Source organism: Drosophila simulans, chromosome 3R (assembly GCF_016746395.2).
Source record: "Drosophila simulans strain w501 chromosome 3R, Prin_Dsim_3.1, whole genome shotgun sequence".
NCBI lineage: Eukaryota > Metazoa > Arthropoda > Insecta > Diptera > Drosophilidae > Drosophila > Drosophila simulans.
Genome location: NC_052523.2, coordinates 4,156,923 through 4,177,726, shown reverse-complemented (window position 1 = coordinate 4,177,726; position 20,804 = coordinate 4,156,923). Strand labels below are relative to the sequence as shown.

At 42.2% G+C, this 20,804-nt stretch overlaps 1 protein-coding gene across 4 annotated transcripts in view; it reads right to left on the bottom strand.

The window, feature by feature from the left end:
* Positions 1-20,804, bottom strand: part of LOC6727111 — a 37,502-nt gene that overhangs the window by 16,112 nt on the left and 586 nt on the right. For all 4 annotated transcript variants that reach the window (XM_016176261.3, XM_016176264.2, XM_016176262.3 and 1 more), the window contains exons 2-8: positions 16,432-17,380; positions 12,494-12,691; positions 12,131-12,283; positions 11,881-12,069; positions 11,644-11,815; positions 6,308-6,439; positions 3,891-4,058 (exon numbers count right to left, since the gene is read on the bottom strand). In XM_016176261.3, coding sequence (XP_016033588.1) covers positions 3,891-4,058; positions 6,308-6,439; positions 11,644-11,815; positions 11,881-12,069; positions 12,131-12,283; positions 12,494-12,691; positions 16,432-17,038 — 1,619 coding nt within the window. In that variant the 5' untranslated portion in view covers positions 17,039-17,380. The remainder of the gene's footprint in view (positions 1-3,890; positions 4,059-6,307; positions 6,440-11,643; positions 11,816-11,880; positions 12,070-12,130; positions 12,284-12,493; positions 12,692-16,431; positions 17,381-20,804) is intronic.

The window sequence follows — 20,804 nt, the reverse complement described above, 5'->3', positions numbered from 1 at the left end:
GCAAGTGAAAATCCCTAGAACGAAATCGCATCCGGAAGTCGGCTGTGCCCTCAAGTACAAGATACGGATACAGCACTAAATAATTGCCTTTTCACTCCGACAGTTTCCCCTGTTGGCCAAAAAACAAGCACAAACTGCCAGACATTTTCGATGGGCCCATAAATCTGAGCCGGCTGAGCGAATGTGTGTCAGCTTAGCGTTTAAAAGAACAAGAGGAATGCCACGGTAATACCAAAATAGCCAATTTCATGGCTAGTGTAAATCAAACACACCTGCAATTAGGCCCACACGTGCAGGACACCCACCTGGAGCCTCACCTGAGGAGCAGACAAAGCTATTTGGGCAACGGCCCCAGAAACAATTTCTGGCAATTGCCGGCCAACTCATTAACATGCAGCACTAAGTCTACACTGACAGAAATATCATCGAATAGACACAGGTCCGGATTGTGAGGCATTATGACAACATGAAAGTGTGATAAATGTATACATATCTTTATTTGTTTGCATATTCAATGTAAATACGTAAAAAGAACTTTTTATTTCCGAAAAGTAATCAGTAATGCAAAGTACTTCTCAGGACTTATATGATAGCTACTATTGAATTGAATTGTTAAACGCGAGAGCCGAAGAATAGGTATATTTTTTGCCGTGTACCTTTGCTTCAGGGTCTCCTAGTTCTTTGGCCATTGTCTGGTCCGTTCTGTTGTTGTTTGGCGCTGGAGTAGCTAATTTTTTGGGGCCACAGGTGTATGGGGTGTGGTGTATGTCCCTCCCACGCTGTAGGATCTGTAACTGTATCTGACCAGCCATTAAACGCAGCCATGGAAACAAGCCTCGGGCATGCTAAAAGGGGTCGGATAGCAGGTCTCCGATCCCCTGAAAACCTAGGGGCCTCGAGGCGAGCCGGCCATAAACCAAAAACTGTTCAAAATGGCGCAATGCCTAAAAGTTTTCAGTGCTGGCTAAAACTTGCGACACTGCAGCAGATAAAATGGCCCAGCTGAAGAGGATATGCTCGTAGAAAAAGTGCATTCGAGGGTCCTTGCAGCGCCACTTTGAACCGCTTTGAGTTGGTCAGAAATGAAATCAAGGCACGCGGCGGAAGCAATTGTGTGCGCTTTAAGGCGCCTCAAAGGAGGATTATGGAATTCATAAGCGGGCTGCGGCAAAGTGAAATGCAATAAACTCCAAAGTTTGCCGGCGAAGTCATAAATATGTATGAGCCAGAATATTATTACTCATATTCCCTGTCAGGGCAATATCGGATTAAGCACCCTAGTTAGATACGCTCAAAGAAGTAAATTAAAAGAAGACCCGCCATCCTCTTAGGGGTAACATCCTTTAATACCGCTAGCTAGTTATATTCTTTATAAAAGTGTTATTAAATTTTATTAAACAGTGGGGTCAATTACCAGAAAGGGGTTTGCTTGAGCTATTAAACCATTACCATCAATGATTATAATTTTAGCCTAGCATAACCTAGAATTTTTATTTTCTTTTCTTATTTTTTTTATTCAGATATATATTAAATTATTAAGTGAGGAAATTAAGAAATATATATTAAATTCTATAATTTGTTGTAATTATTTATTAAATATTTTGCAATTATGTTTTCATTGATAATAGGTATTGATATTTCTTTTTTTTTTTAGTTTTTATATATAAATTTGGAAATAAACCATTTTTTTTATTAATCAAACAACATAATCAAAGGTTTTAATAAACCTTCTTTAGGGTTGGTCTATGTCTCTAAAACATGCCGTTTAATTAAGCATTGTTATTTGACAATATACCACACTATATAGAGATATGTAATCCACAATTCTTGGAAGTGTATGCCCTTTAACTAACTCGATTGAAGAAGGTGCAGGGCATAAAGGACCTGCGGGCGGCGCATTGATTGTCAAAGGTGTCGTGTTGAACATTTGATCAACAGACGGGTGCGGGCTGAAAGGCCCGGAATGTGGCAGGATGAGTATCCTTCAACTTCAGAGACACCCAGGGTTGAAAAAGTCAGGAGTCGAAGGGAAATAAAACGAGCCAACGTGCACGGCTGTCCGTCAATGACTGCCACCGTACGATTTCCACTGCCCGATGCCCGATGTCCTGGGGTCCCAGTGCTGTTTGGGCCGCCATTTAATTCAATGACGGACAACAAAGCATTGCCACCGGGATGCAGTTAACAGAGCAGTGAGAAGGCGCCAAATATGTGCAAGCAAAGCCTGAAAGGCTGGCACTTCCACTGCCGCGCCCACACACCACACAGCCACCCACGCCCACCGCCCACCGCCTACCGCACACCGCCCCGCGGTCCTCATACAAAACAATTTCCCCTGGAGAGTTTCCATGTTCAGTTATTCGTATGTGAAAAAGCGCATCTGTTGTTGATTGTGTGAACTTCCTTTCAATCGTTTGTTTGTCCTTCTTTTTTCCCTCAGTTGTCGTTGTGTTTTTGCTTATTTGTTTGTTGTTTTGTTGTTTATTCTTATGGCTGCTGTTGTTGCCTTTCAAGCCGTTACTGTTTTTGTTGTTGCGGGTGTTATTGCTGTTATCCGCTCCAGGCGAATGCCAGCAGCTTAGATAGTTTTTGGACCACTTTCCGCCACTCGAGGGGTATTCCAAGTTGGTAGCCGGGTTTGTACCGAACTGGTTCTGGACCGATACAGAAAGAGCGTAAAATTGAATGAAGATTTCACTCGAACAAGTTCAATATTTGCATGGCAATTAAACGAAAACTAATATCTGGGATTATACGAACAAGAAGAAGAGTCCATGAATGTTTGGTTACCTTTATGTTTAAAAGCGCTGTATTATTTAAAATTATTTTCAAGTTATATTCTGTATAGAAAACCTGTTCTTGTTAAAATTGTTGAGAAAGTACATTAAAAAGCAGCATGCTAACAGGATACAAGGTGGTTCCTAAAAACATATCTATTCCCAAAAGAATAGGAAGAGCTCAATTGACAATTCCTAACCCAACATCCTTGTTTTAACCTCAGACTCTGAAAAGCACATACAACATTCGTTGTCGTTTCGAATGGATTTTCAGTGTACATGCGGCATCGTCTGGACATTCCGCTTATAATCCTTGGTGGCCATCTTTAGAAACAATTGCATCTTTTGTGCAAATAACTTTATAGGATGGCACCGAAAACGGAGCTCAAGACCCCCGTTTTGGACCAAGAACCGTTGACATTCAATGGACGTTGGTGGGTGGGAATTTCCCTTGTGCCAGGAGGTCACTGCTGTGCATTGTGCAATTTATTTATTGCACACAAAACTTTCCCAGCAAATAGAGAAGGAGCGAGACCAGCAGCCGGACGAGGCGGAACAACTTCTGCGAAAATGAGATAGTCAGTGGCATTGTTTTCCCCAAATGAACGGAGTAATGTCGACCCGCGGGAACGTCACCAGCTCAAAGTAATAAGTAGCCAGCTGATGACATAATAGTGCTCTCCTGCGGATCACTTGGGATAGTCGTTTATTATAATTTATGGTGGCACTTTCAAGGAGCCCGCTCGTAATAGACCGAAACCCAAAACCCGACTATTTTCAAACACATTTCCGCACGGAATAAATTTCAATTTAAAATAAACCTTAAAGCCGTTTCGCCTGCCGATGACGTCAATGCCGGAGTAAATTGCCTAACCGACATTTCAGGCGGGCGTCGCTAATCCGCGGCACTTAGCAAACAAATTACCCCACATAAACAATTCTAATTGAGATGAACGATAGGGCCGTGTACTTACACCCATGCAAACCAGTCAATCGGATCGCTCGCAATCCGGGAACTATGTTAAATGCGGAGTAAGTTACACGGCTTCGGGCCACGGGCTGGCCGGATTTGCATTGCCCAGCGTCATAAAATGGAGCATAAATTTCACTTACTTCTTGAGCGTGGCAGCCAATGCCAAATCGGGGCGTACATCGAAGCGGCTCTGCATATAGAAGCGCAATAAATTATCGCGTTCATTTTCACGTAATCCTTCCTCGAGTGCTAATGCGGCCAGTGTGTGATAGGATTCTGACTCCGTGATGCCGAATAATAAATCATAACTGAAAGAGACAGCGAGAGAAGGAGTGAGAGAGAGGCCACTTGCGGTGGGGGCGGTATGGAGGAGCAGGCAACATGCACAGCTTGTGTTTGCCGCTGGTGGACGAAGGCTACTTTTGTGCACTGTAAAATAGTAGGTGCTGTTTTCGCCACTCAAGGTGTTAATACAGGGGTTAGTGGGAATTAATATAAGCCGATTTACCAAATTAAAAGGTGGCGTTAAGAAAGCAAGCTTTTGGGGAGTTATATATGCTAGTGCTCAGAACAGGAGTGCAAACTTTATCACTCATGCGAGGTGTGGAAGGTACACAACACTACATTAAGGATATTCTCATGAACTTTGCAACGTTAAGTTAAGAATTTATAATATATTACATAGTCTAGAACACTTATCCTTAACTTTTCCTTGGATAATCTTATCATTATCAAGGCGGAACTGTATCCACAAGCTAAATTGTACGAGTACCTAAATAAGAGGGCTTAAAACAAAAATTTGCACCACTCTACTTATTTAAGCTTATGTAATCAACCTTGCATCTCTCAGTGCAGCAGTCCAATGAAATCCCATAAAACGCAGTGAAAAGCACTAAAATAAAACGAGCCCTCGTTCCTGTGGCGTAACTTGTTACGCCGCCTGATAAATGGTGCGACTGGTGCTCGTCCATGGAAAGTGCTCTGTTCCCAGCTCCAGTCCGGATCCCGACCAGGCCCCCACCCTGGGGAGCCCCTCGAGCGACCAACCGGGCATTGTCTTCCTGTTGCGCCGTGGACATGGCATTAAAAGTTCCACTCAAGTTGGGCCGGAAAGTTTGCGCCGATAAAAGTAAATGCAAAGCTGCTGCAGAACTTGCTAAATTGAATGGAGCTGCCAATGGAATGGCAACTGGACACTTGAGCGTGCTCGAGGACCACTTTTCCTGCACTCCTCCAGGCACCTCACTCATTTGGGAAGGCTTTAATCCTTGGTCATCGCTGATTAAGGTGATTAAAAGCCCAACCTGGGGGTTACCACTCCGGCCGGCAACTCCGGTCGAGTGAAACGTGCTTCCACCTCAGTTTCCCAACTGAACCGTGACCTGCCCCTCTGCGCCCGGAATCCTGTCTGTTTGCAGTAATTAATGGCTCTTCCTGGCAGCTATTATTCTATTTTTCTCGGCACTGCGTGTCAAACACGTTTGACTTGCAAAAGGATAACAATTAAAATCAAATTAATCACGCATTTTATTAGATTATACCGTGTTAGGTTGACTGAATGGCTGAGCAGCACGTGCCCTAATGTCCTTCGGGGAAATGTGAGAATCAGAGGGGGATTCCCGGCCGAGGAATCTGTACGGAGTGCGGAGTCCTGCGCGGAGTTGAGTTATTACTTGTTGCCCAATTGATTGATGGACGGGTGTAATTTCAAGGGGCCGTCGGTACCCAATCCTTCAAAGCCGCTCTTTGATGCGACCCAGGCCATTATTTGTATTAGGCTTATTTAATTTGATTTTGACGCACGGCGAAAAATTCAAGCACCACCATAGTGATTTATAAATAACATTCAGGTTGCCCAGTATATAAGCTTGACTTTAGAAAAAGTACCTTTGAAGACAATACCGAGTAATCTGATAGCTTTATAAAACGAGGTCCTTTGTGAATATTCTTATGACGAGTAAGCCCAGTAAAATTAACGATAGTGTAATAAAATGAATACTGCTATCACTTCTACCATTTTAGGTTGCAGAATCACTATAACTATTGGCTTTCAGTGTTTCACCTTCGATATGACCGTAGTTGAACCCATTTCCCGCCCCTAAATAGTGTCTGGAGAAACATCTGGAATGGACCAAAGGTAGGGTGCGCAATGGGTGTTGAAGTGGATGTTTTTTCGTTTGGCTCCCCAGAATTGACATCGAGACGTAATTTGCTTGATGATAACTGAGCTAACGCCAACGCAAAATCGACGCGTTAAATGGTTCACCTCAGGCCCCGATTTTCACACTCGATTTGACTTCACCTGAGGGCAAACACATGCACCGTAGAAAGAAATACCAGACGCCTAATCAAGTAACGCACAATAAATAGTCCGGCGAGCTGTCTGTCCTGGCCAAAAGCGGATGAAAGGGAGCGTTTGACAGCTCCCAAAAGCACGGAGCACCAGTAAATATCAAACGCAAAGGAATTGGCAGTGGTTAGGGCTAGGTTAGGGAAAAGCAATCGCAATGGATAAAATGGGTACAAATGGGGAAGGGGAGGGAATTGCTTAACAAACCGGCGGAAGTGCTCCGTATAATGCCCCATGACCTTGTACGGTTGATTTGGTATTACATGTCCATCGACAATTGGACCCAATGATGTTGAAAATTGTGTGAGCGCCGTTGGTATGTGCAAGATATCCTGGTAGCTGCAAAGAAACAAGAATGCCAAAAAATGCGTTAAAAGGCCTTACAAACGGCTGGGTATAAATGTAGCAGTAGCTGGATATATACTTTCTAAAAGAGGGACTGCCGCTGGGACTGAAGCGGCTCCGCTGGCTGACAGCGGTCACTTTTCACTTTGATTTGAAATTTCTAATAAATTTTATGTGTGATTTGTTGCTGGACGGTCACTTGCACGTACCGCACACACGTGGCCCCATAAAGCCAAACGAGATGACCTACAAGATACACATATGGCCTTAAGGGCGTTGCCAAATTACTACGCAGAAGATTAAGAGCGTTCCGTGAGGAGCTCTAAAAAATCTAAGTATGGACAGGAATTTACTGATTATTCAATGTCAATGTTATACTACATATCTGATAAAATCCATTTAGTTTTTCATTCCCAAACATCAATTCCTACAACCAAACAGAATCATGTGCAAAAACACTGAATGAATGTATCTTAAAATGCTTTGGCAAAAAGAATTTTAAGGGCTGCTTGCGCTTGGTATAATTTGCAATTTCTGAACAAAAATGTCTTCTTAAGTTACGTGTCTAAAATTATAACTCCTAAGCCCTAGGCAATAAAAACTTTTGAAGCTTTGAGGTTTCCATTTCACACATTCAAATTTTCTTTCCAAGTAACCAAATGCCTTCCATCAACGTGTGTGCTCTTATCACTGGCACTTGTGTTACTTCCTGTAGTTATGGCGTTTTTTCGAAAAGTATTTTTACCCATTCAAAGCCATAATAGAGCCGCAATGCAAACCAATTCCCACGCACATACTAGTACGGATTTACACTCGTATTTATGTGTGGGTATTGCCAATACAAATACAGGGAACCCAACCTTTTTCCGACCTAAAAACGCCACGTGGATATGAAATACAATCAGCTCACATACCGAATGCTCCTGCGATTTCTGGTCTGAAGTTGCTCGTGCTGCAAAGCATTTCCGTTCGCTGCAATATTTACGCTTTTTGCTCTTTTTACCCGCTTGGCTGGCTCGTTTGGCCTTCGTTTGGGCCAACCCACCGCACCCACGTATTGATACAAAATTGCAGTGGCAAAATGGTTCAGTTGGGTGCAATTTCTGGCATAGTTTGCATAAAAATCCACATGCCAGAGCTCCAGCTGAAGTGTCGATGGCACAGAAATTGGCACAAATTAAGAAAAGGACCGACAAAATCGACAAAAAATATAGCCACAACAATCGGGGGAGAAGAAGAGAATTCTCGAATATTTTGGCCGCCGGAGTTGGACAATTGTTATCTGGAAAATGCAGACCAGAACTGAACCAGCCAGCTGAGGTGGAAATGCTCGGAGTAGAAATTCAAATGAACAATCTGCATGCTCAGCTCAGTTCAACTCGGAATAACCTTGGACCGAACCAAGTGACTGTCCCCCTTTCGTACGTACAGTCATAATATTTGGTCCGCCTTTCGCCAATGATTCTGGGAATGCGGCTGAATTAAAACCCCAGGCTCTCTTAATCATTCCGTCCTCTACGCTTGAATAAAACCCAAGTGAAAGCAGATCTCGGGGGAAAATTCAATTGGATGCGATGCCAAGGATGCCTGGCACCCATTCACATGCTAAGCCAGAAAAAATACCGAAAATTGCCATCTGTCGGTGGATGTGTGTGTTAATTCACTCAACACCTTCGAATCCCATTGAAGAGGGACATTATCGTAATCCATTTAAGCCAAGAGCTGACTGCAGCAATCGATGCAATGCCATCAAACACTTTCGAGACCAAATAAAGCTTCCCCGCACTTTAAAGAGGTAAAGCTAGGAGACACTTTTAAAAAATTTAAGCTTACAATTGTTTAAAAAAATTTGTACAAATTTGTATATGGCTCAAAAAATTCAAACACATAATCTAAAGGTATGTGCTTACTGTGTGTATGTGTGCTTACTATTAAATTAGATTCCATTTACATTAATTTAATTTCCTATTAGGATTTATAAAATTTATACAATTCTCAGAATCTACAAAAAATTTTTACTTTATATGTTTTTTAGGAATTATTTCGTTTTATATAAAAAAGATTTTTTATTTTTCTAGTGCAGGCAAAGTTCCGCAGCACATGTTCCCGGCTTATGTGGTCATCCCTGGCCCTGGCTATCGGCACTTGGCCAAGTTTAGGGCTAAAGTCTGCACCGCACGGCCACAGCTACGTGAGCTTGCGTTTTCCTCTGACTTTGACAATTTGTGGAAGCTAAAACAATTTTGGCAGCCCGGGAAAGTGAGTTGTGCCCCCAGATACGGGGTCTTGGAAAGACCACTTCATCGTCGAAGTTGTCGCTGCTGCGAAGTTGTTCGCCATGGAACAGTGTGATTTATGATTTTCATATGGGTAAGAGTTTATCTCCGCCCAGTTGTTGCCCCTTATTAGCTCGGCTGGTGCAAAACTGTCACAAGTTGAGCTGCAACTGCGATTAACTCGTTAGACACACAATATGTGCGATTTCTCTCTATATATTTTGTGTGCGGTGGCACAAATATAGATACTGGAAACTGGAAACTGCTAGATGGAAACGAAATGCACAATTTGTCAGTGTGCTGGTGGCAGGAACGAAGATTGATGATGTCCTTAAGGCTGCATGTAGCTACTGGAAAGGCACACACACACACACACACTCGTTCGCAGCGAGTCCTGTGCAGGCAAACCGAACATTTATTATGCCCCAGTTTAGCCTTGTCTCTACTACGGCTATAGTTCTAGTTTCTGTTCGCTTTTCATTTAATGAATTTTTAATATGCCTTGCCTTTTATTTTGTCTATTAACAGCGCTCGTCTTGTACTTGGTGGCCCACATCGCGTATACGTGATATGGCTGAGTTGTTGCATTTATAAGGTGAAATAATAATGAAGTAAAATATTTGAAAAATATTTAATTGCATAGGCTATGAATTTGTACAACGATACAACATACTCGTATTCTCTTATTCAAAAACAGCAGCTTTATCATTAAGATTTTCGTAGTAGCAAGCGGCATTTATTGTTCCAAAATCAACAAACAATAGTTAGCTTTACTTAGTTCTTTCATCGAGTGCAATCTAATGGAATGAATTGCTCTTTTTTGCCGCCAAGTGGCCAATCAGAATCTATGGCATTCAAATATGCATTTCAGACAATAGTTTAGGTAAGCTCGGCCAGGAGTAAATAGAGATCACAGGCAGGCAAACACATTAGGCTGGGGCAATAGGTAAATAATTTGAATAAATTAACAAGTTGGAAAAGCACACATTCAAATCAATGGGCAGGATTCGGGCAGAGGTTCTATTAAATATTTAGGAAGCCTAAGACCCGGAGACAAAGACTTATGCCTGTTTGTGAGAGTGGGTTAAACAAATGCTACTGTGACTCTCCGTTTGTTTGCACTAGTAGTTGTTACCTGTTTGTGTTTCAGTGTGTGTGTGAGTTGTGTGCCTTTGCAGTAAAAGCGATGAGCACATTTCCTCAGTAATTCATGCATAATTCATTGCATTCATTTAACACTCGCTCTGGCTGGCACACATGCTACTAAACCTCTACTCACTCACTCATTCGCTTGCTCCTTCTGCCGTAATTTAAGTAAGCTGCCACACGAGGCTGCAATTCCCAGGCTCAAACCGAAGCTTAGCTCATTCATTAAAACATTTCGAAATGAGCCCTTTAGTAGCGAGGTATTCCTACTTTCTAAACGGGCTTGCAGATCGAAAATGGTTTAAATTGAATAAGACTAGGTCTAATCGAATTCAGTTCTGTTACTCCTGGAAACTCAAACCTCTTTATAAAGAAATATGTTAAGTTTAATTCATTTTGAATAGAAAAATTTGTTGGCTGATAGTACTCAATATTCCAACGCACTAGATAATTGAAGCCTTACCCTAAATTAGCACTTTCAAAAATGTGTTCTTCTTGCAATATCCTGTTTCAAGTTTGTTTCCCCAGTAGAGCCTAAAAAGGTCGTATGCCAACTAGTAGAATCGACAATTTACATCAGCAAAAGTTCTGGCTTGGGTTTTCAAGTTACTGTGCCAATTTGTATTAAGGACAAGAAAGCAAGTAGAAAGTTTTCAAAGGCGCACACATACGCAGATAAAACCGACTGTTGCCTCATAGTGTTTGTGAGCGGGGAATGGCTGGAAGTTTGTGGGTGAGTGTGTGCTGGCGTAATTAACATAATTACTATTATTGTGCCGTTGTTGATTTAGTTTTACATATTTAGTTACATGCGCCTTTTTTCATTTCGTATGCAAATTGTTTTTTAGTTCGCTCTTGTGTGCTCTCTGCGCATACAAATGAACTTCCTCCCACACAAGCGCACAAAGTCCCACACATGCATTAAATGCTGATAAATAAAAAGGGCTCTTAAGTCGTGTTTATTTTTAAGCGTTTAGAGCTCAGGCTTTAATGAAAAGGGACACTCGCATACTGATAGGATTAGCCGTCGGAATGAATTCGATTGCAATGAATACGAAATTATAAAACTGCAAGAAACTGCAAAATTAGGAACGTAAATTAATTCACTTGAATGTTTGATAAATTTATCAATTATAAAGTGACTAAATTGAATCCCTGCCATCCATCAGCATCGAAGTGGGCGTATTCCTTATGCTGACCTACGGTCCCTCGTCCCTGGAAATCGCCATGCAAATTTTAAGCCATCGTCATTACTCCTGATTAGTCAAGGTCCCTATAAGCGAAGTTTGATGAGGATGTTGAGCCAAAAGGCCTTTACGCCTCATTGACACCGCGGAGCTGCAAGCTCGTAAATTTAACGAATCATTAGGCAGGTCACAAAGCCGCCAAATACTGTTGGCCTGACGAATTGAATCAAAGGACACAAAACACTATTCAAATGAAGATGCCAGTGCAAATGAAGTAGACGCGCTCACATCGCCACAGAAAGCACTGTGCGAAAATAAGTGACGCTGTTTAAATGTTAAAACAAAATGAACTGCCAAACAACAGATGTATCATATGCAAAGGCCATTGTTCGTTGTTTCAAAAGATACCTATTGGGAAAGAAAGTTGTTTGGAGCTATTTTAATTTTGACTAATGTCTGCAGACCCATTTCTTTCCGTGTATACTATTGAAGGGCATTAGCAGGCATTACGGCTGTTTATAATGGTCCGCATATCGCTGATGCGGTTGTTGGCGCGCCTAAATAATTCAATTGGTCGAGGACTACTCACCGACGATGGCGCAAACAATCGAGCAGGACATCGTCGTCCTCTGCCTCCACGTGCTCGTTGAGCGGGCATTCGAGGGCATGGGCGATTTGCATGGTCAATTGCAGGGACTGATTGCTGGCGGCCCAGTCGGACATCGCGGATCCGGACATGAGGATGGCCCTGTGAAAGAGGCCTGCGGTGGAGGGGAGGACAATATGTTCTCATCGAATTATGCCAGTCGTAATCCACCCGACTCACCTGAGGCCACCGGCGATACCATTAGGTAATTGACACACGCCGCCCCCGTACTGTGCCCCATTAAAGTGACACGCGAATTGTCACCGCCGAAGGCTTCGATGTTTTCCTTGATCCAGTGTAGCGCCGCAATCTGGTCGAGCAGGGCGTAATTCGCTATATTGTGCGCATCGATGCTCGGCCGCAAGAATCCTGTAAGCGGGTAACCACTAAATCAATTTAGTCTGAGGGGAAAATTCTTTAAAAGACTCACCCAACACTCCCAGTCGGTAGTTGACGGTGACCACAATCACCTCTCCATAGCTGGCCAAGACGGAGCCATCGTAGGGATTGCCACTGTTCCACTCGAAGGACTCGCCGTGCAGATAGACCAGCACCGCGTATTGCTTGGGGGTGCTTTGGGGCTCTAAATGTTAGAAACAAAATTCTCTTAAGCTTGGAATTGTCATATAATTCAAAAGGTAAAGCTTTTAATATAAATTAAGATTATTGAATATATTTAACTGTCAGATATCCGTCAATATTCAGAGATTAAAAAGCACAATGCATGACAGCACATTAATTGCATTTTATCGGTACCAAATGTTGAGATCTCTGATATATGGGGCGGACCTACCTTCATGTGGCACATACAGATTGAGATATAAACAGTCCTCGCTCTCCGTCCGCAGATAAGGAAGCAGTCGACTCAGGTGTTTATGACGAGCCCGGGACATATTTTCACTGCCGTGGGGCGAAAGATCTGGCAATTTCTGCGGACACACGGGCGGAAGATGTCGCGCTATTTTCAAGCCCTGCCAGGGCAGTGGGGCACCTAGAACCATAGACAATAATAAGAAACACATTATCCACGTTTTTTATTACTAAATCAAAGACTACGTATGAAAGTTTGGCAAGACTTTAAACCAATGTGAAATACATTACTTTTGGAATTCTTTCCTTAGCTTACAAGGATACAAAGAAAATCCCTTTCATTGAAAGGAGATATTAATTCCTTTCATATTTGATTTTGGAGAGTATTTTCATTACTCAGCAACAGTTTTCCGGAAATTTAAAAGCTTTCACGACGTTTTTACGAAATACATTTCTACCCACGTTGCACAAATCTTTAAGAATTCAATATCCCCCAGCAGAGAACTGACAAAGAGGGCATACCGAATGACATCCTAACCCATTGTGGCCAAACACATTTCGCTTTTTCTCCTCTCTGTTTCGCAGCCATTCGATTGCTTGCGAAGCGCTGTGGCCAAAAAGTCAATTCCGTATTTATGTAACACGGTCAACAGGCACTTGAAAACGCCATAAACAAGCAAACACAGACACTGCCTTCACACCACAGAGCTCGCCCATCCTGCACACAAGTGCCATCGGAGACCAAAGGACACTCGGTGCTCCGTATTTGGTCCTGTCCGGATCCGATTCGTGGCCAAGTTGACTGCGGTTACGCTTTGGTGTTGCAGTTAACGTCAAACCGTGCTCGCAGATGCGGAGAATCGTCGGTGAGTGGACAACCACGATTTGGTCAAGTTAGTTCGGATTCCGGTCTCTGGTCTCTGCTTCCGAATCCAAATCCAAATTCCTGCGGTTTAGGGGATGCTGAGGGACAAACCGGAGCAGATGAGGGCAATCCATCTCGGTGCAGAATTGGCAAATCGCTTACAAATTTTGACACCACATTGTTACGGCTTCAGATTGTTTTGCGGTTATTTAGGAGCGATCGATATGCAAATGCCGTGGCTTACGTAAATTAAGTGGCTTCAATCACACGCACAGCTAGAAATGAAAATATTACTAGAAGTTTGAGCCAATTCAATAATGATATTAGCATAGTTGATGGTTGCCACAATTGATTTACTTCAGACCAATATACATGTAAAAAAATTGTTTAAATAAATAAAGGCAGCATTAAAAAAGGACAAAAATACCATAATTTTAAAACATTTTCAAAAAAAATAAAGAAAATTATCGCAAAATATTATTAATTATCCTACTAAAAGTTATTCCTTCACTCTAAGGATACAATTTGCAACCCAATTTCTTTTATTACTCCAAAAGAAGAACTTCGAAACCAGTCGGCAAATTATCCCAATCATGTTAAATTAAATTAATATTACAACTTTGTTTTGGAACAACGTTTCAGTATTGGTATCCCCCAAAGCGAGTTCAAAATCAATGCCAATTCCAATTTCGCTACTAAAAAGCAGCACCACCTAAAAAAAAAGAAACATTTACACTTTGACACATTCGCAGCGAACAAATTTCATTTTGTCGCGTTATTGAGCCCATAAAAATGCGAAGAAAAGAGCAAACGCCGAACGCGGATTCAATATGCGGATGTGAGCATTATTTGCATTTTGTTATTAATAAATTTGGCAACAGGCAAAGGAAAAGGCTCCAGAAAGATGTGGCCGAAATGGAAAACGCAGAGCTGAATCGAAAACGATGTGTATTTGTTTGGTTGTCGCACACAAACAAAATCTATCACACAAACGCACAGGACTCTGTTTGCATACGGGTTTGAATGTCCTCCGCTTTGACAGGCTCTCTACACATTACGCATACGCAGCGTGAGCATATTTGCATTGGCTTATATTTGCGGGGCGAATTTCAAGGCAAGTTGTATCAGCGACAGCCTGTTTGCCATGCCACACTCACAACAACTTCCCCTGACAAATATCTCCTCGCCGCCCGTCTCCGACTCCTGTTATTGTTGCTGCTGCTGTTGATGTTGCTGCGGTGCTGCAATATGTTGCTGCTGTGTGGCGCTGCTGTCCGCTCGGATTGAGTGCACGGCGCTGAAGTGCTCAATAAACTCAGCGCGACAAACGGCGAAGTGCAAACTGAAAGCGGAAAACTGCCTCTGGAAACTGCAACTGGAAACTACTACAGAAGCAGCACATCTGACACGCAAATCGCGGCCAACACTTTCGACAGCCTCTGGGGCGTGTTAATTTATTGTCTTCACGTAATGCAATTCGGAGGACCAAGGCATGTAATGCCGCCTACACTGAAAACATTGTTTGGACCTCAACTTGTTTTTATAGTTTCAGTGTCCTATTCAAATAAATTACGGTATTTCTTAGTTTGTGCACAGTTATTAGATACGAGTGGTAGTTTATAAAATTACATGTGAAATAAATTATATTCTTGGTGCATAGCCAGTAAAAGCGGAGGTCCAAGTGGAAGGCAGCTAGTTGTGGTGGCAACAATTGAAGCTGCGGCCTGTTTGTGCCCAGAACAGCAGGATGCAGGGCCGAAGTTGGCTGAAGTGTTGGCAGCTTGGCGGTCTCAAATCTCACAGACAAGTTGGCACGGCCAACGTAGCTCATGTTTTGATAAACAAACTTTAAATAGATATAATACCAGCAATTTTCACTCTTAATTAAACAAGCAAAATATTCATGTACAAAGTCCGAAACATAATCGCACAACAGATGGCAAAATAAAATGGCAAGGAGGCGGGGGCGGAGACGGCTGGGATTTACATTGCAATCCTTGTAAAAACAAGCTGCAATAATAATAGCCATTCGAGACAGGAAGCCCACACACACAGGGACGTGCTTTCGGAACCTACATCCTGCCAGATCGGTGTTAGAGAGGGCACATGTCAAGTCCTGAAAGCCTAATGCCGGGCCAGCTTCAACGATAATTGCCTAAATTGCAGGCTAAATTCTAAGTGCCCCAGCAGCGTCCCCAGGACCAACAGGATGTTCTGGCATGGTCGGCAGGGGAAGTGCGGCGGCACATGTCGGTTGTTCGAGGAGTGGTCGCTCCTTCCGAAGACACCCCTGCTCCTGCCCCTGCTCCTGCTCCTATTTGAGTTCTGGGGTTTTTGGGGTTTCGAGGTTTTCGGGTTTGCCTGTTGGTGCTGCAAAGTGGCAATTTGCCATCATATTTGCGGTCACAAATAGTGCTGCCTGCCTACGGCGGGTCGGGCGAGTGGAAATAAATAGGTGGTACTCCCTGCCAGCAGGTTCGTTCAAAGATATCGTTATTTATATTATAGAATGTTCAACTTAACTAACTTATATTGAATTATTTTAGCCCTTCAAATAGTGTAAGCCCCTAACGACGACTTGGTGTATGCAAATAAATTGCAAATATCCATTTATATATTAAAATAAACATATTGCAATAAATGTCAAAAACGAGCTCATGCTGATTCGCTTTAAGCCCGCTTTAAGCCAGATTTAAGCTCAGGGGATATATTTATTGGTTTTGGTCGCCCTTGTCAATGATATTATGATGATAATTACTTGGCTAGATTTTCCATTAGCTTTTATTTATTATTTAATTAATTAAGGGTAAATATTTTTAAAGTTATTGCTCGATTATACATGAGAAGACTTTCAGGTCTATAGCAAACTTGTTCAGAAGATATAAAGGAAAAAAATAAAATTTATTGTATTTGTATACTTTCAAATTGAAAGTTCCATCTGCCAAACGGAACCCCGAAGTCCAATCGGCATCATAAAATTATCATAACAGCAATGTAGTATTCACTTCTTTTAAAACAAAGTTAAAGACTCTTAGTGGACAGTTTTGTACACTCACCCGGTGGCATGAAGCGTCGATTTCCGGTGGGCGCCTCCGCGTAGGGAAGCCCCAGGAACTGGTCCACCTGACGCAACCCGCTGGTCACCTGGAAGCGACGTGTGATGCCCATGAGCCGGCCCTGCTTCACCTGGATCTCCTGGGTGTACTGCAGCTTATCGGGGACCACGTGTCGCCGTTCCGGGTGATGAGTGGTTGACGGCTCGTGTTCACTGGGGCCCTCGTCGGTGGCCAAAACTGCGGCCGTGGTGTTGTCAGCGGCATTGGTGCGGTCCACGTGGGTGGTTTCATCGCCGGCGAAAAGCTTGTTCAGACTCTGCCTGAAATGCAGCTCCAAGCTGGGCGGCGGGGCCTTGGCACGTCGCAACGCCTGATGGCCAATTGATCGGCCCGGATCCGAGTCCGGCTGAATTGTCGTCGTGATGTCCCCGATAACCCGGGATTGCTTTGGGGTTTCACGCAATTTCATTGCGTTTTCCAGCTCATTTCCTTTGTGCAACGGCTGCTTTTCGGCTGCCACGCCCATTGGGGGAACGTGGCTTAATAGCTTGTGATTGCCGCCGACTGTCAGCAGAAATAGCCAAAATGCTGCCAAACGAAACTTCATGGCTTTGCCTTCCGCCTCCGCCTCCGGGACCTGGACCTGCCTGACTTTTCTGCTGCCTTCGGTGATATTTCGATATTAATTTCGGTCTTACACTTCCCGCTCTGTCCAAACTTTTCACATTCCGCTCGTGTTTGCTTTCCAGCTTGGTTAATTGTTCTTTTCGCTATTTTCCTTCTTTGTTGCGTGGAACCGAATGGCTCACATTTTCTGGACGCTGTATTTACATGGATTTTCTTTGAGCGCCTTAAATAGTTTCGACAGTTTGTTTACTCGTTGTATTTAGCCTGCTCCTTTGTCCAGCTCCTTTCTGTATTTAATTTCATTTGCAACAAAAGTTTCGTCCTATTTGGTATGCGAAAAGAAAAACACGAGGAAAATGTTGGTGAGAAACACTAAGTAAATTGAAACAGCTTGACAATTCCATTATTATTTAATTTAAGTTTCTTTAGTTTAGGTATTACAATTGTGGTTGACTTTGAAATATTGCAACGTATCATAAAGTTAAAGTACTTGTAAGATTATAATATATTCGCATTTTAGCGTTCAAAGGGAAGCTTTATTTAATATTTAGGTAACAAATAGGGAAATGAGCCAGTTTCTTTAAGAAAATTCGTATCCGAAATTAATGACCCCTTCTGATTGAGTCATACCTCAGTTCTCAGTGGCACTGCATTTTCCAATTGACATGCCCCCTCTTGTGTGTCAGAAAATCGATGTGCTGTTCATTTTCAAGATTTCAAATATTATTTTAGGACTCATCCATGGAATGGTTGAGTTCATTTATTTATAGTGGCCCATTAGTTATGAATGCCATAAGACTTTGGACTTTGTCAAATCGATTCAATCGGAGTGAACGGAAATGAAATAAAAGCGACGCTTTTCGTTTTGAATATGATAAGAGTTGCCATTAAATCGAAATTTGTATACAAATACTGGGCGTCGAACAAACGTCCGTCTTTCAAGAGTCCTGACATGTGGAAAACGACTCGGAAGGCTTTTCAGAATTTAGTGCCGTGTAGTTTCACATTTGCGTAACGTAAACAAAAAGCATTCAGAATAAATGGAATGGAAAGCCAGTTCAGCGAAAGATTTCCCATGACGATTAATCATAAAAGCAGAAATACCAATGAAAATTCAATTAGGTTCCTCTGTTTCCTTCCATCTCGATTTATGTCGACACGCCAGCGAAGTGAGCTAATTTCGCTATAAAAGTAAAACAAACGCAAAATCTGAAAACGCTAAAGAATTTAAATGTTTTTTTACGAGCGTGCTAAGAAAAGCGCAGTGATGAAGGGAGGGGGAGGCCGCCTGGGCGGCACATGTACACACATGTGACAGAGTGTGGGGACTCTGTGTGTATTCGTAAGTATATATCAAAATAATCACAACGCACCGACAAACTAAAAGCTTTTTCCACAATAACAACAAACTAAGTAGAACGAGGAAAAATAAAAGTGTACCAAAATATTGATGGCATCAGCCGTGAAGTGAACACCCTTTTAGGGCGCCAATTTATCGTTACTTTAACATACATTTTTATCTAAAATTTTAGAAGAAATATTTAAAAAGTACGTAAACATTCCTTTTATTTCTATATTAACTATAAATAGAAGTATCTTCTATATGTGTCATTCCCTTTTTAAAAGAATTTTGGGGCACCAGTGAGTGGCAAAGCACCTAGAGAAAATAAAAATCTCTTTAAATGATTTTCCTATATATTGCATTATCTGTCCGATTTTTTAGTGCTGTGTGTTTGTGTGTTTCTCCGGATATGGCTATGTGTGCATCACAAACACAAATAAATGTCAAGGTACATATGCTGTGAACATAAATTGACCTTTGCCCAATGGGAGGACTGGATGAGAAGGGAGTTTGTTCGAGCACTTAAAACTTCCATAAATTCCGCTCCTAACTCGATCGAGAGCTAATTGAGTCGAGATAAACGGATGTTGTCTGTGGGCCAGCGCGCTCTAGCATTCTGTATAGTATTTTTAGAAGCAAACGAAATAGAAATCAATGCTATTTCTGTGATGTTTTCTTGGCAATCTGTGGGTTTAACGTTCCACTAAGTGAAAGTAAATTAAGACAGCTGTCGGTGGCCATTAAATGCAAATTTCGAAAAAAGGAAAGCCAAAACTGCAGGAGCCTGTAGAAATGGAAGTAATAAAAAATAAATAAATACAGACAGAGGATAGAACGCAGTGGCAATGCAAATTTAATCCAAACGCACAGCGTTAAAAATAAACAGCAAGTGCTTAAAAATAAAAACGAATGAGAGAAAATATTCACGGAATTTCGCTGCATTGTCCGTGCAGCGGACTCCACGAGCACGAAATGTCGTCACCAAAGGCAAAAATAAACAAATAGAGGAATTCTCTAAAATAAAAGAGAAATCACAAGACAAACTTGCCAGTTGGCAGCTGGCGAAAGGAAACGCGCCGAATGGAAACAAGCTGGCAAAATGGGAAAATCAGCGAGGGAGGAAAAGTGCAATTGGAGCTTGGGCAAAGCGATTTGATTTGATTTGGATTACTCTGTCGCGAAGTCACTTATTTTCCGCCGGTCCACTTGGCCCGGTCAAAACAATTCGCGGAATGCAATTCTTGTTCCGTTAAAGTCTCTTAGCCGCGCATTCGGCATTCGGATGGATGGATGGGCAAAAGGGAGCAATTTGCGGGTCAATTGAAGTGTGCTGCCTGCTCGAATAACTTCAAATTGGAGCGAAAGGCGTGTTCTTATGGCCGGATCTCATAGTCAATGTCGCAACACTGCGACGTTGTTGCCGAACAGCTGTGAGCACTGTCATAAATTATATTCCAGCAGCGGTGTGACAATCCCGGCGAGAGTTGCCCCAGCGCTTTGTGATGCAAATGATGGCAGAAGGGCCACGAAGCCATGGGTTCCCATGGGTTAAGCCCCTTAACCTCCGGAAAAATAACATTGTACAACACGCGAACGGACACAGGCGAAATTTGCATAATTAGCACAGAAATGTCGACGCATTGAAAGCTGTCACTTTTGACGCGCCAAATGAAATGCGAACTATAATGTACGAGCGGCAACAACAAATTAGTCGCAACTAATTTTAGCCGACTTGCAGAAAACAAATTTGGAAGCTGCAAATGCAAAACCGCGGCAAAAAGTTCAACAAACCCCAAGCCAAATGCAGAAGATCGTGCCGAACTATTTCGAATTATGCGATTTATTTTTGGTCTCCCTCGCAAAAACACACAAGTGGGCGGTGGGCGTGGCGAAATATAGCGCAAATTAAGTGAAATGTTTATTTTTAAATAATTCGGTTACTCGAAACACAAGCAATTTAGCTAAATTTGTTTACACAATTGTTTTGTGCAATGAAAAAGGATTTTGTTTTCATTTATTTCGAGTAAACTGGTGTGAGCCTCGTGTTTAAGGCCCGAAAAAGCTAATTTGCAAATGGGAGCACCCGAATTCAAATCTAATACACCCCTCGAAATAAATTTGTATTGTCGGATTATCTGCAAAAAATATTCGGATTATATTTGTTTGCTATTATTAACGTTGCTTATACATATGTTGAAATGTTTACGAGCGTCACACATCACTGAATTTCAGAATATTTCCTCTGTTTCGCACTTTCGCATTTCGTATTGGGGGAAATCGAGCTCCGCAAGAAGTTCTTTCACTTAATTTACCCGAACAACGAACGGAAAAAACGTGTAATATTTTTCCACATTTATTTATTAATTATTCTTCATATTTTCCATCGCAAAAGAGCATTTTTGGT